The sequence below is a fragment of the Musa acuminata genome, chromosome BXJ3-8 (assembly GCF_036884655.1).
Source record: "Musa acuminata AAA Group cultivar baxijiao chromosome BXJ3-8, Cavendish_Baxijiao_AAA, whole genome shotgun sequence".
Taxonomy (NCBI): Eukaryota; Viridiplantae; Streptophyta; class Magnoliopsida; order Zingiberales; family Musaceae; genus Musa; species Musa acuminata.
The window spans coordinates 1,041,675-1,053,199 of record NC_088356.1 but is presented as its reverse complement, the minus strand read 5'-3'; the positions used below and the strand labels follow the sequence as shown (position 1 = coordinate 1,053,199).

General features: G+C 39.7%; 1 protein-coding gene across 1 annotated transcript; it reads right to left on the bottom strand.

Moving 5' to 3' along the window:
- Positions 1-1,231: 1,231 nt before the first annotated feature.
- LOC103994132 (uncharacterized) lies at positions 1,232-10,981 on the bottom strand. The gene is made up of 5 exons (XM_009414438.3): positions 10,601-10,981; positions 8,827-9,053; positions 7,974-8,054; positions 7,301-7,654; positions 1,232-1,513 (listed from the first exon to the last, which is right to left on the bottom strand). The coding sequence occupies exons 1-5, from the start codon at positions 10,764-10,766 to the stop codon at positions 1,412-1,414; spliced, it is 930 nt and encodes a 309-aa protein (XP_009412713.1). The 5' UTR covers positions 10,767-10,981; the 3' UTR covers positions 1,232-1,411.
- Between the last annotated feature and the right edge of the window lie 544 nt (positions 10,982-11,525).

Here is an 11,525-nt window from a genome sequence, read left to right as displayed (position 1 = left end):
AGATCGAGCGATATATCGAAATCGAAAGTTCGGACGATGCGTCGGAAGTTCATCGGGAGTTTGGATGAACAAACGACATATTAGACAACTAAGATTGCTTGTATTGTAATTGTTTAAGCCTTAATTATCGTAGTTTGATCTTAATTTGAGTTAGTTTTGAGAGTAATCGTACTAACTGAAATAGTAGCCAATTGGGTCTTAATTAGGATTGACTTGGGCCTATTGTTTGACCTATTTAGTGATTTGGACCCACGTCAAGTGATGACACCGCTGGAATTGCTTGAGGCTCGGCCTCCCAGAATTTGTCTGGGCGATGGTATTGTTCGGACTAGGCAAGGTACCGTCGACAATTAATGTTGTCAAGCGATGGTATTGTCGGAGCTCAATCTCCGAGGCTTTGTCAAGTGATCATACCGCTCAGACTAGCGATAGTATCACAAGTTATCAAGGGAGTAAGCGATGGTACCGCCAATTGTTAGGGGAGCAGGCGATGGTATCGCTAGTACTCCAGAAACTCGGGATAAGACACTTTATAGCTCTATTTTTGAAGTCATTTGGGGCCTATAAATACTCTATATTTTCCTACTTGACAAAGTATGGAAAGTGAAAAAACACTTGTGATATAAGAAAATACTGTTATAGTCCTTTGAGAGTTCTCTTCTTATTCTAAGTTTAGATTTATGTTTAAAGGAGTGAGTGACTTGTAAAGGTTTTTTCCTGAACGAAAAAGACAAAGAGTTGTAAAAGAGTAGTTGGTCTTCGTCCATTGAAAGAATATCATTATTGAATACTAGTGGTCTTGACGGAGGAGAAATCAGGAGTGGACGTAAGTCAACCGAACCACTATAAATCCGATATATTCTCTTATTTATTATTTATCTATATTACTTACTAATTTTGTTGATTACTCCTTTTTATTACTTATTAATTTTGTTGCTTACTCCACCTTCATAATCGGGCATGTCGTGTTTAGGATTGCAGCTAAAATGTGGATGTGGATTCCCTCTTCCTCTTCCCACATGATATTAAGTACACGTTGGCTTTCAGTCTATTATAACTGGTACTTGTCACATTTGCCGTGCAGACAATTCTTTCGTCAGCAACCATATAGTGCTATCCTCGGATGCGAAATATCGCACCGAGCTTTGATCATGTCGTAAAAAACAGTGTTAGAACGATTCTATACAATTATACCCTGCAAGAATAGATCCATCCATACATTGTGATCCTCTGATGAACTCTTCGAAGGATATATTGACATGTCCTCTCGTATAGAAATTAGAAAACATGATCATCATCTATAATACAATAGAAGGTTGAAGATACATACATGATTGGATTTTGGACATATATTTTTTTTTGGATTTTGACTTTGAAAAATTTTCGTGAGGTTCGGAAGTCAACTACACATTTAAAGAGTCGTCCTCAGAAACTGTACAACAAGATATATTACGGCCAAGAAGAGTGCAATCTGATAAGCATCTCTCTGCAAGTCATCATCCCTTTGAAAGAACTGAACCAAGTAAATAACATGTCAGTTTCATGATTAATGAATCTAAGTAGTAAATTTTAACATTTTCAATGTACATTACACATCAATGGGCTTGATCAGCTATCGCATCACCTTAATGCGAGAGTACTTGCAACCGATATACTTTTAACTAATTATTCTTTGATATGTAAGATAATAATGTAAGACAATGATATGAGCAAGACGTACGTAGAACAAATGGCCTCACAGTGAATGCACTCTTGCATACCTTCCATGTTCACAAGAAGTTGATAGTAGTTATACTATGTAGGACAATGATATGAGCAAGAAATATCGGTGATTGCCAATGGATTGTGTCAGGTGAATCAAACGCGGAACAGAGACACACACACCTACAAAATAATGGAGGCCATGGAGGGTTCCTCTAAGAGGGAACATCAAAAACTATAAGTTAAGGGATGAGGAAATACAAGTTAATGAGGGAGAAGCTCTGAAGTCTTGCATATAAAGGTTGGGTCAACCCAAATCAAAATGGCAATCCACAAAAGCATCATGGGGGGCATCAAATGAAAATGTCAAATAGATGACTGGACCAGTTATAATGTGAGCAAAGATTACAGATGATTAAGTGACATTTAGCTTAATACTACTTTGAAGTTTCAATCCTGATGTTCTTACCAACAAGTTTTCTAAGTGGCAATCTTTCGTTCTCTCTCTCTCTTGCTACTTTTTTTCTTTCTCTGAGGAATCCCATGAGACATCTAGCTTATGCTTGTGTTGGGTTTCTTAGACCTCTTACATAGTTGTATGTCTGCAGTTTAGGAAGCTGATAACTCTGCAGGTCAGAGTTAAGGCCTTTAGCTTTCACTATCAATTACTAATTTTTATTATAAAGTTAAATAAGTTACAATAATTTATGGGGATATATCATCACACAGGTTAACAGAACTAACATTTCCATACTAGTGAAAGATGGTTCCACCAATATAAGGCCTGGAAAGAAGTATACTTTAAGGCTACTTCTCTCAAACCCTTGAAGCCAGTGACAAACTATGCTGTGTTCTTCATGACAAGACATGCTGATCAAATGCAACATAAATAGCTTGTTGCTCAATTTGTTTTGCCCAATTTGAAACATAGTAATAGAACTCTTATAACACTTTACACTTGCTTTCTCTCCTAAATATGATAAACTACATATTCTCGATATACTGGATTATTAATCTCTATATGTTGCAACTCCAAGTTCATATTTCCCTCAAGTCCCACCCCTCCTCTGTTGGTGAGCCAAGCGCCTGTTGGGTTCCAGGCTGGCAATTTATGTTGCCAACCCTTGCGGTCCCTGAGCATGCCACATGGTCAGGGTGTTGGACTAATAGAAGTTTCTTTGGTTCTCATTAGGACCCTAATCGCTTTTCCTACTTCCCCCGTGTTGTTACTAAAACCGGAATCCTATTCCTCTTTCCAATCCATTTGCCCCTCTGGATTCAATAGATACAATGTCCCGCCATCACATTCCCTCTTGATTGACAACTTCCAGATCAAGGTTCAGCCCCATGCTATCGAAACCTCCTTAAGGTAGCCCCTCACATCCAACTCCACTTCCCCTATATATGCTCTGGTGGACAAGATTACCGCTGCATTTCAGAAGATAGCAGATGGAGCTTTGTTGGATGGTGATCTTTTGGAGGGTGATCTAGGGGTAGAATGGTTTGTCATCACTGAGCCATCCAACCATCCAGCAAAGTTCGGATGCACCCCCTTCAGGGAAGTCTAAAGCATTTCTTGCTTTCCCTCAAACATAAAAAGAAAAAAAAAAAGAAATAGTTGGAGAGGGCAATTGCCTTGGATTCTACACAAACTTGTGTGGATAATCCCGTTATGCAAGTAATTTCTTTCCATTTTTACAATATGAAAATATGCCCGCTTGGCTTCTCTCAGCCATGGCATCTTTAATTTTATTCACAATTATCACTTGAACTATTTAATCCTTTTAGAAACTCATCTGCAGGAGGATGGTTTCAGGGCTTTTATCCGACAAATGGGAAAGCCAAAGCCAGCAAATCTAGCAGCATTATGATGCTGTGGATATCGGACAAGCTCAAAGCCACCTTAGTGGATAGAAACCATGAGTAGAAACCCTCAAGCTCTCAATTTAGTTTTACAATACAAAAGAATGCCCCCTTGGCTTCTCTTAGTCATTTATGCAAGTAATTTTCCCTCTTTGCGCAAGGCTTTATGGAATGAGTTTCTTTCCATTAGTATATTGTCTGAGATTCTATGGTTTCTGTGCAGAGATTTAAATTTCACTGCCTCTCTGGAGGACAAGCTTGGTGGTTGTCAATTCACTCTATCTCATTCTGTTTTGGATTTGAAGTACTTCCTTTTTTGAACCTGTTTGTTGGACTTGGGATTTGTTGGCAATCGTTTTACATGGTGCAATAGCCATTTTGGTAGAGATAAAATTGATGCTCACTTAGATTATGCTTTGGCTAATGAAAGTTGGATTTCTTTGTTTATTGAGTGTTCTATTTCCCACCTCCCCAAGGTCCTCTCTGACCACTCCCCCATTTTATTCAAGGCTGGACATCAGGTTGTCACCTTTAGACATCGTCCGATCTTTAGGTTTGAAAACTTTTGGCTTGAATGATGAAATCAATGATCTTGTTCTCAACTCTTCTCCAGATCTCTGTCTCCTTAATCCCATGTTGGGTCTCCACTAGTACCTCTCCTCCCTTAGCCTTTCCCTCACAAACTGGAAAAGAGCCAACAACGACAAGCTGAAGGACTCTATTAAGCAAACCATGAGGGAGCTAGCTGATCTGGAACTAAAGAATTCTTGTGAATCCCTCTCTGATTTGGAACTTAGCCAATTCCATCCCTCCACAATAAACTTATGATCCTTAATCGTCAACTTCACCAAAGTTCAATGGCTTAAGCAAGGTGATAAGAATGCTAAGTTTTTCGACAAAATGACTTCCTTCAGACACAAAAGAAACCAAATTACTCTTCTCACTAAGGAGGATGACACATCCACCAATAATCTTGGGGAGATGATCTCCTCCTTTGCCCGGGGATACTCTTCTCTTTGGGCCTCTACCCCCCCAACAATCCCATTGATTGATCCTTGTGCCCAACCCTTCCTCAATTACCAGTCTCATCCTCCTCTAGCCTTTACCGAGCCTTTTCTCTCTAGGAAATTGAGACTGTCCTGTTCCAAATGGGCCTTGGGAAGAGCCTAGGTCCCAATGGATTCAATATTGAATCTTCTCGACATTTCTAGCTTAAACTCAAGACCTCCATTCTATGGTCATTCTCTGCTTTTCACTCTTCCAACTATTGTCTCCCCTTGAGTTGGGGAAAACACTACTTATCTTTATTCCTAAAAAAGATAACCCTCCTGGGGTTAAGGACTTTAGACCCATTGCTCTTTGCAATGTGGTCTGCAAACTCCTATCCAAAATGTTAGCAAACCGGATCAAACCCTTCCTCCAAAATCTTATCAGTTCAGAGCAATCAGTTTTTGTTCAGGGCAGAACTATACATGACAATATTCTTATTGCTAATGAACTTGTCCACACTATTTCTAAATCGAAAGGCAAGTCTCCCCTTGTCCTCCTAAAACTTGATATTGAAAAGATATTTGACTCTCTCTCTTGGGATGCGATCCTTTAATCTCTTCACCATATGAACTTCCTCTAGTTTAACCAAATGGATCCCCGTGCTTGTATCTCCTCGCCCACCTTCTCATGTTTAATTAACGGACCTCTTTCTAATTGGTTAGTTCCAGCACAGGCATTAGACAAGGGAACCCCCTTTCCCCCTACCTATTTATTCTTGCTCAACATATCCTCTCCTCCTTAATATCTTTATTTGGTGCTCAAAAGCAAATTATCCCTTTCAATCTAAAGGGGGTGAACATATTGCATTTAATGTTTGCCGATAACCTTCTTATTGCTTTCCATGCCAATCCAAAATCTTGTTCCATTGTCCTTAAGGCCCTCGGTATCTTCCAAAAGCTTACCAACCTTACGAGTCAACTTCCACAAATCCAACATCTATTTCTCCAAGAATGTGTTACCTACCTCCAGACACTTGGTTGCAACTCGCTGGGCATAAGGGAAGGGCACTAGCCCATAAAATACCTTGGCTCATATCTTTCCCTTGGCTACCTTCCCTTAAGCTTTCAAAACGTCATGGTTGATAAAGCCCTTTCTCAGGTCCAAGGATAGTATAAGGGTCTTATTTTCTAGGCTAGGAAGATGGTACTTATAAATTCTATCTAGACCCACCTTATTTTCAATTGTAATATCCCTGATTCCATCCTTAATCATATGACTCACATTGCTCGGAATTTTTTTTGGAACTCAAACCCTTCCTCCCGTATGAAACTTATCAGTTGGGACACCATTTCTAAACCTAAGGATTGTGGGGGTCTTGGCCTTCGTGACCTACTAACAGTCAACAAGTCCATTTGTGCCAAGCGAATCGTGTCAATCCTTAACAAATCATATACTCTTCGCGTTCACATTCTTAGAACCAAATATGGGGGAACTTCACCCTTGGATTGACCTTGCCTCAATGAATCTCTCTCAATCCACGCGTAACATCAACCACCTTACCAGGAGCATTAGAAGAGGCTTTAGGAAGCTGATTGGTAATGGTGTCAACACCGATATTTGGAACAACCCTTGGATTGACAACACCCTTATTAGTCACTGGCCTATACTGTTTAATGTGGGGGAGTACTCCAATTTTGTACAGTTTCTGATTGCTGATTGCTAACTTTTGAAATGCTTCTATTCTTGAGCAGCTCTTTCATCCTTCCCTAATTGAAAGAATTTTTAGAATTCATATTTCCCGATAATGATAAGTGGATCTGGTAATCCAATCCCTTGGCCTCTCTTTCTACCAGGGGTGCCTATCAGTATATCAAATCAAACTCTGGAGATGAGGGCTGACAAGGCTGGAAGGTGATATGACAGCTTTCTATTTCACCAAAGGTTAAACAATTCCATTGGAAACTTCCTAAAATCACCTCCTAACATCTGATTTGTTTGCACACCTACTCCACCACTAGTTAGAAGCTTGCTTTGTTTGTAAGCTGCACGTTGATTCGTCCTTTCATATGTTTCTTGAATGCCTTGTTGCTACTACTTTTTGGAACCTACCTCAAAGCAAACTTAGGCTTCGCTTTAAGTTCTTTGGCTCCTGGTCTATGAGTACTTGACTTAGGGAAGAGGAAGGTTTTAGCAAAGCCAAGATCACCCAGATCCTTTCTGTCATCTCCTATGACATATGATCCCTTCGACTTAATAGAAATAAGGTCAGATTTTGCAACTGCCCAGTCAAATCTTCATTTTTAGTTTTCAGGCATGTGCCCTCAGGAAACTCCTTGGTTTCTCTGTGGTATCATTGCTGATGTCAAGCTTTTGATGAACACTATGCAGATTTCATGTTTTACCTATATACCTAGAGCTTGCTCTTTTGGGAGAACCTCTTGGCTCTCCATTTTTCTGTAAAGAGGACAATGCTTGTAGATTGTCCAGTTCTCTAGCTGTGTTCTTCTAACTTCAATAAAATTTTTTGCTTAAAAAAAAAAAAAGCTCATAGTTAGTCTTAAAATATATATATACATATATACTCAAGCATCAGTCGCAACCAACTTCTGCAGTTATCATAACATACATTCTTATGCTAAACTACTGTTACATGTGCATGTGTTGAATGAGACATTTTTTCCATGCTTGCCAAAACAAGAAGATACATGTTCAGGGAACTTTAATGGAAATATGCAGAAAAGATTACCTTTGTAGGATCACCAGAAGGGTCAGGGTAGATCTCCAAGTCCTCTTTTTGGGTTGACAAGCGTGTTGCTGTATTCTTAGCAACATCAACAGTATCTTTGACAGATTCAACAACGGAGAACAATCTCCTGGAAATCCAGAAATACCACTGAGCAACAGGAGATGATTGAGACAAATCCCATGACTCTTCATGTTCAATAACTTGGCCACTTATCTGGTTTAAAGTGAAGCGGGAGTCCACTCCAACTTGTAGGTCTCCTCCTATGCTTGCAATTGCAGGGTTTTTAGGTTTCCCTTTCAGTGTCCACTTTATGCTCAGTACACTAGTCGATAACATTACCATTTCCTGCACCGTCTGAGACATGCATCACAGTTAAAAGCTCAATAGATGCATCTCAACTGCCATTCTGCTCACAAAAATATGAAATTTGTGCTTATTAGTAACAACAACTGAAACTGACACCCACAGCAGTAACACAGTTTTATTGACACTGCAATTTTTTGTCGATAAGCTACTAAGCAGATGGGGAATAATTTGAACTAAGACAGCTCAAAGAATTATAGATTCAGGCATCCCTGACCAATGGGCTCTGGATTCTAGATTAAAATAAAGTAAAAGATAATGGTGCAAACCATCAAAATTATAAAGAGATAATAGCAGTACAAAGTCTTACCACTGATGGATTTTCCAGTGCATCAGTTGCCCAAAGAGGTCTTTTGTATTTTTCACGCCCAACGAAGCTCCTAACTGGATCCTGCATCAACATGAAGTCTACACCATGATACCTAGGCATGGAAATGAATAGATTTTTTGGTGAAAAACAACAAACATCCAGGACAAGTTTCACAATCATATAACAATTTTCTGCTTATAAATAACACTGCTCATAGTTAGGCAAGTGGACTTAATTTATTAATCTTCTCTGCGGAACAAAGATCAAAGCAGGGTCTGAACTAGATCACAACCTTGATTTAGATAACCAATAAATTTCTTTATGATCACTGAATCACAATGCTTATTAGTTCCAAATAATCAAGCAAGTGAAGGATTCTACACTTGATGATGAAAATTAGGCAACTCATACCAAAGGTAAATGTTATGGTTATCATTTCGGAAAATTAAACACATATTTGAAGCAAAAAGAAAACTAAAACAGTTAAATCATGGAAAAGCCACAAGATAGAAACATGAACCATAATGTTAAGCCACTAGGGGAAAAAACATCCACCTCACTGAAGACATCTACAAAGGTGGAAGAACTAATTTTTGTAGGATTAAAATAATCATTAATTAAAGGCATCAAGATGTCATTATTAAACAGTTTTGGAACATGAGAAAAGAAAAAAACTTTCTTTACCACTTCTTGTCACTAAAAATTTGAAAGAGAATTCTGATGGTCTCTCCAAATTATACAATGTAATCCAGACAAACAAAAAAAATATAATTTTTGAAAGCTCTCCAGGTAACCAGAACAGATTAATCTCATAACTATTCATTATTTAGAATAGGTTATCCAGAATAATTACCTTATATTTGACAGAAACTGAAAAAGATCCTAGGGCACGATTTCCTTCTCGCATCTCTAGTATATCCCGAGCGAGTTGTCTAGCTGTTGATTCCACCTGAGGGCTACTAATGCATTCAAATTCATTGCAGAGTTCGCCAAAGTCCATGCTATCAACTAGCTTGTCAGATTCAGATCTTTCATTTGCAAAGTCCAAAGATGTCTCAGTTTCTTTAGACCCATCCACGACTGTATGATTATAGATCAACTTGTTAGAAATCTCAGAAGAAACTATAGACAAAGAAACAACAAGCCAAGAAGCATCAAGCATAAAGCAAAAGCTTCTCATTTCAGGAAGCATTGCCATATGTAGCTCCATGCATATACAAGCACAAGCACAAGCACACATGCACGCACATTTAGATACAAATGCAAGTTTGTGCAATAACAAAGGCCTATGTACATAGATACATATGCATATCTATATGCAGCAAATGCATAACAAGTCCTTTGACCTTTCCGTGTCCTCTCATTGCTTGGTAAGGATGACAATTTTAAACCAGACACATGGTTCACTGGCCTGATCTAGTCTAGTTGGATCGTATTCGACCAATTTTACCTTGGAAAATTTTGATCAGGATCAGAATGAGGCTGATTCACTTATTCCCGTCCCACAATTTCATACAAATAATTCTTACTATGAATGGCAAGCTTTGGTACTATATTAAGATTACCCTTCTGTGATTTGGATGATGAGGGTTCGAGTAACAAAAATAATGTCTCTATTGTTTAAACGTACTCCTATCAAGTATTTGTGATTTGGATGACGAGAGTTCAAGTCACAGAAATAATTAAGGAGATCACTACTGGCAATCCCCTCTTTACTATTTATAATCTAATTTTAATTTTTTTTAATATTTCTAAACCACCCCTTAGAGATGAACTTAAATACCCTCTTTTATCTCCTCTTCTTCTCCTTCTTCCACCTCCTCCTCCCCTTCTTCTTCCTCCTTTTTCATCCTCCTCCTCTTCTTCTCTATTTATAACCCCATTTTAAAAAATTTTAATATTTCTATATCATCCCTTTGCAAATGGATTATACCTCTTGGGGGACATTGTCGAGGCGGCGGCGAGTGCGAGGGGGGAGCATCGGCATTGATAGAGAGCGTGGGGTAGCGATCGATGACGGCATCGGTAGGGAGTGCGAGGGAAGTGTCGGCAAGGAGTGCGGGGCGCGATGGCATCGACAGGGAGAGCAGAGTTGTGGGAAAGAAAAATCAGTTGCCCTCCAAAGATGACAGTGAAGAGAAGTTGCTCTCCATTCAACAACCACACCAAGATCAGGTGCTAAGCACTGGACGACACCAAACACCATCTTACAAAAGGATAAATGTAAAGTTCCGGTCAGACTCATTGAAGATGGGATCCAGTCCAAGACTTACACCATTGGAATCAAATTTGTACTGCGTAGAACCCAGACTTGAATGGACCAACACCAAGAAAACCATTTCATCAAACATCAAGCATGCAGTCGACACGGCCAAGCTCAGGTTAAATCAAGTCTAAATAAAGAACCGATCGACGTTCTCCACACGCTCGACCTACCCCGAGTGAAATTTGAATCACATCGTAGTGAAACGACGGGGCAAAATCAAATTGGGAAATAGTTTTAATGAGGAACTGGCAATGGACAATCCCCACGAGTCCAGGAATTGTACGTCGTATAGAGTCGCGGCGTGTAGACAAAACGATCAAAACAACGATCAAAGCACAGAGGGACGAGAAGGGTTGGATACCTCGAGCGCGGAGAAGGCGGCAACGAGCTCGCGGACGAGAGGAGGAGCTCGAAGTCGTAGCCGACGTCGTTGAGAGGAGGAGAGGGCGGCGGCCGAGCGGGCCACCGGGAGATGGAGGCGGGGAGAGGGCGGAGGAGAGCGCAGCGGAAGGCATCGGCAGCGGCATTCGGCGTACTTGGGTCGGTCAGCCCATTGTGGGGAGGAGAGCGTCCCTTGATGATCTGTCGCTCGCTCGATTCAATTCCTTGGCCGCCGTAGAAGCCAGAAGACGAACAAATGGCGGGGGTTTCAATCCATCAGATAAGGCGGTCCCGCCTCCACCACTCTTCTTCTCTCTGTGGTAAACTTGAACCGTATGATGGGCCTCATCTGTAATCTTGGGCCGGGCCGCCTGAATTGTCAATCATTTTAATTACAGAAAAAGTTCGGAATAAACTCTCATTGGTTCAAGAAAATCTTAGTTTTTGGGGGGTGAAATGGGACATCAGCTAACTTAAAGCAATGGATTTGAAACCCATTAAAAGAAACTCTGATCTAATTTACATCATAAAATTGAGACTTTAATTGTGAAGTAACACAATAAAAAAAAAAAGAAGGCTGATCACATATATTTTTCTTGGAGAGGTGGATGTCACATAATCTTGCATTTGAACAGAGAAATAGTGCTATCCATATACCATCTCACAAGATAATATTTTTAATAACATGGTAGACAGGAGCTTCATGGATTGGTAATTATTGACTTGCCAAAATCTAAATAGAAAAGTAATTTGGGTTTCCAGATATCAAGTTCATCACAAGGTCATAGGATTACAGTTGCCTCCTTCCCAACCCATGCTGCAAAGCAACAAAAAGGGTAAGGTGAAACACTTGGATAAACAGAAAAAACAAAGAATTATACTCAACTTCATGAAATCCAAAATGA

What these genes read in the sequence shown, in the direction of transcription:
- LOC103994132 (XM_009414438.3), bottom strand. Translation starts at nt 10,766, where the DNA reads ATGCCGCTGCCGATGCCTTCCGCTGCGCTCTCCTCCGCCCTCTCCCCG. An exon ending in CAGTTTCTGTCAAATATAAG is followed by an intron (nt 8,055 to 8,826) that starts GTAATTATTCTG and finishes ATGTTGATGCAG; the next exon opens with GATCCAGTTAGGAGCTTCGT. An exon ending in CACTGGAAAATCCATCAGTG is followed by an intron (nt 7,655 to 7,973) that starts GTAAGACTTTGT and finishes TGCATGTCTCAG; the next exon opens with ACGGTGCAGGAAATGGTAAT.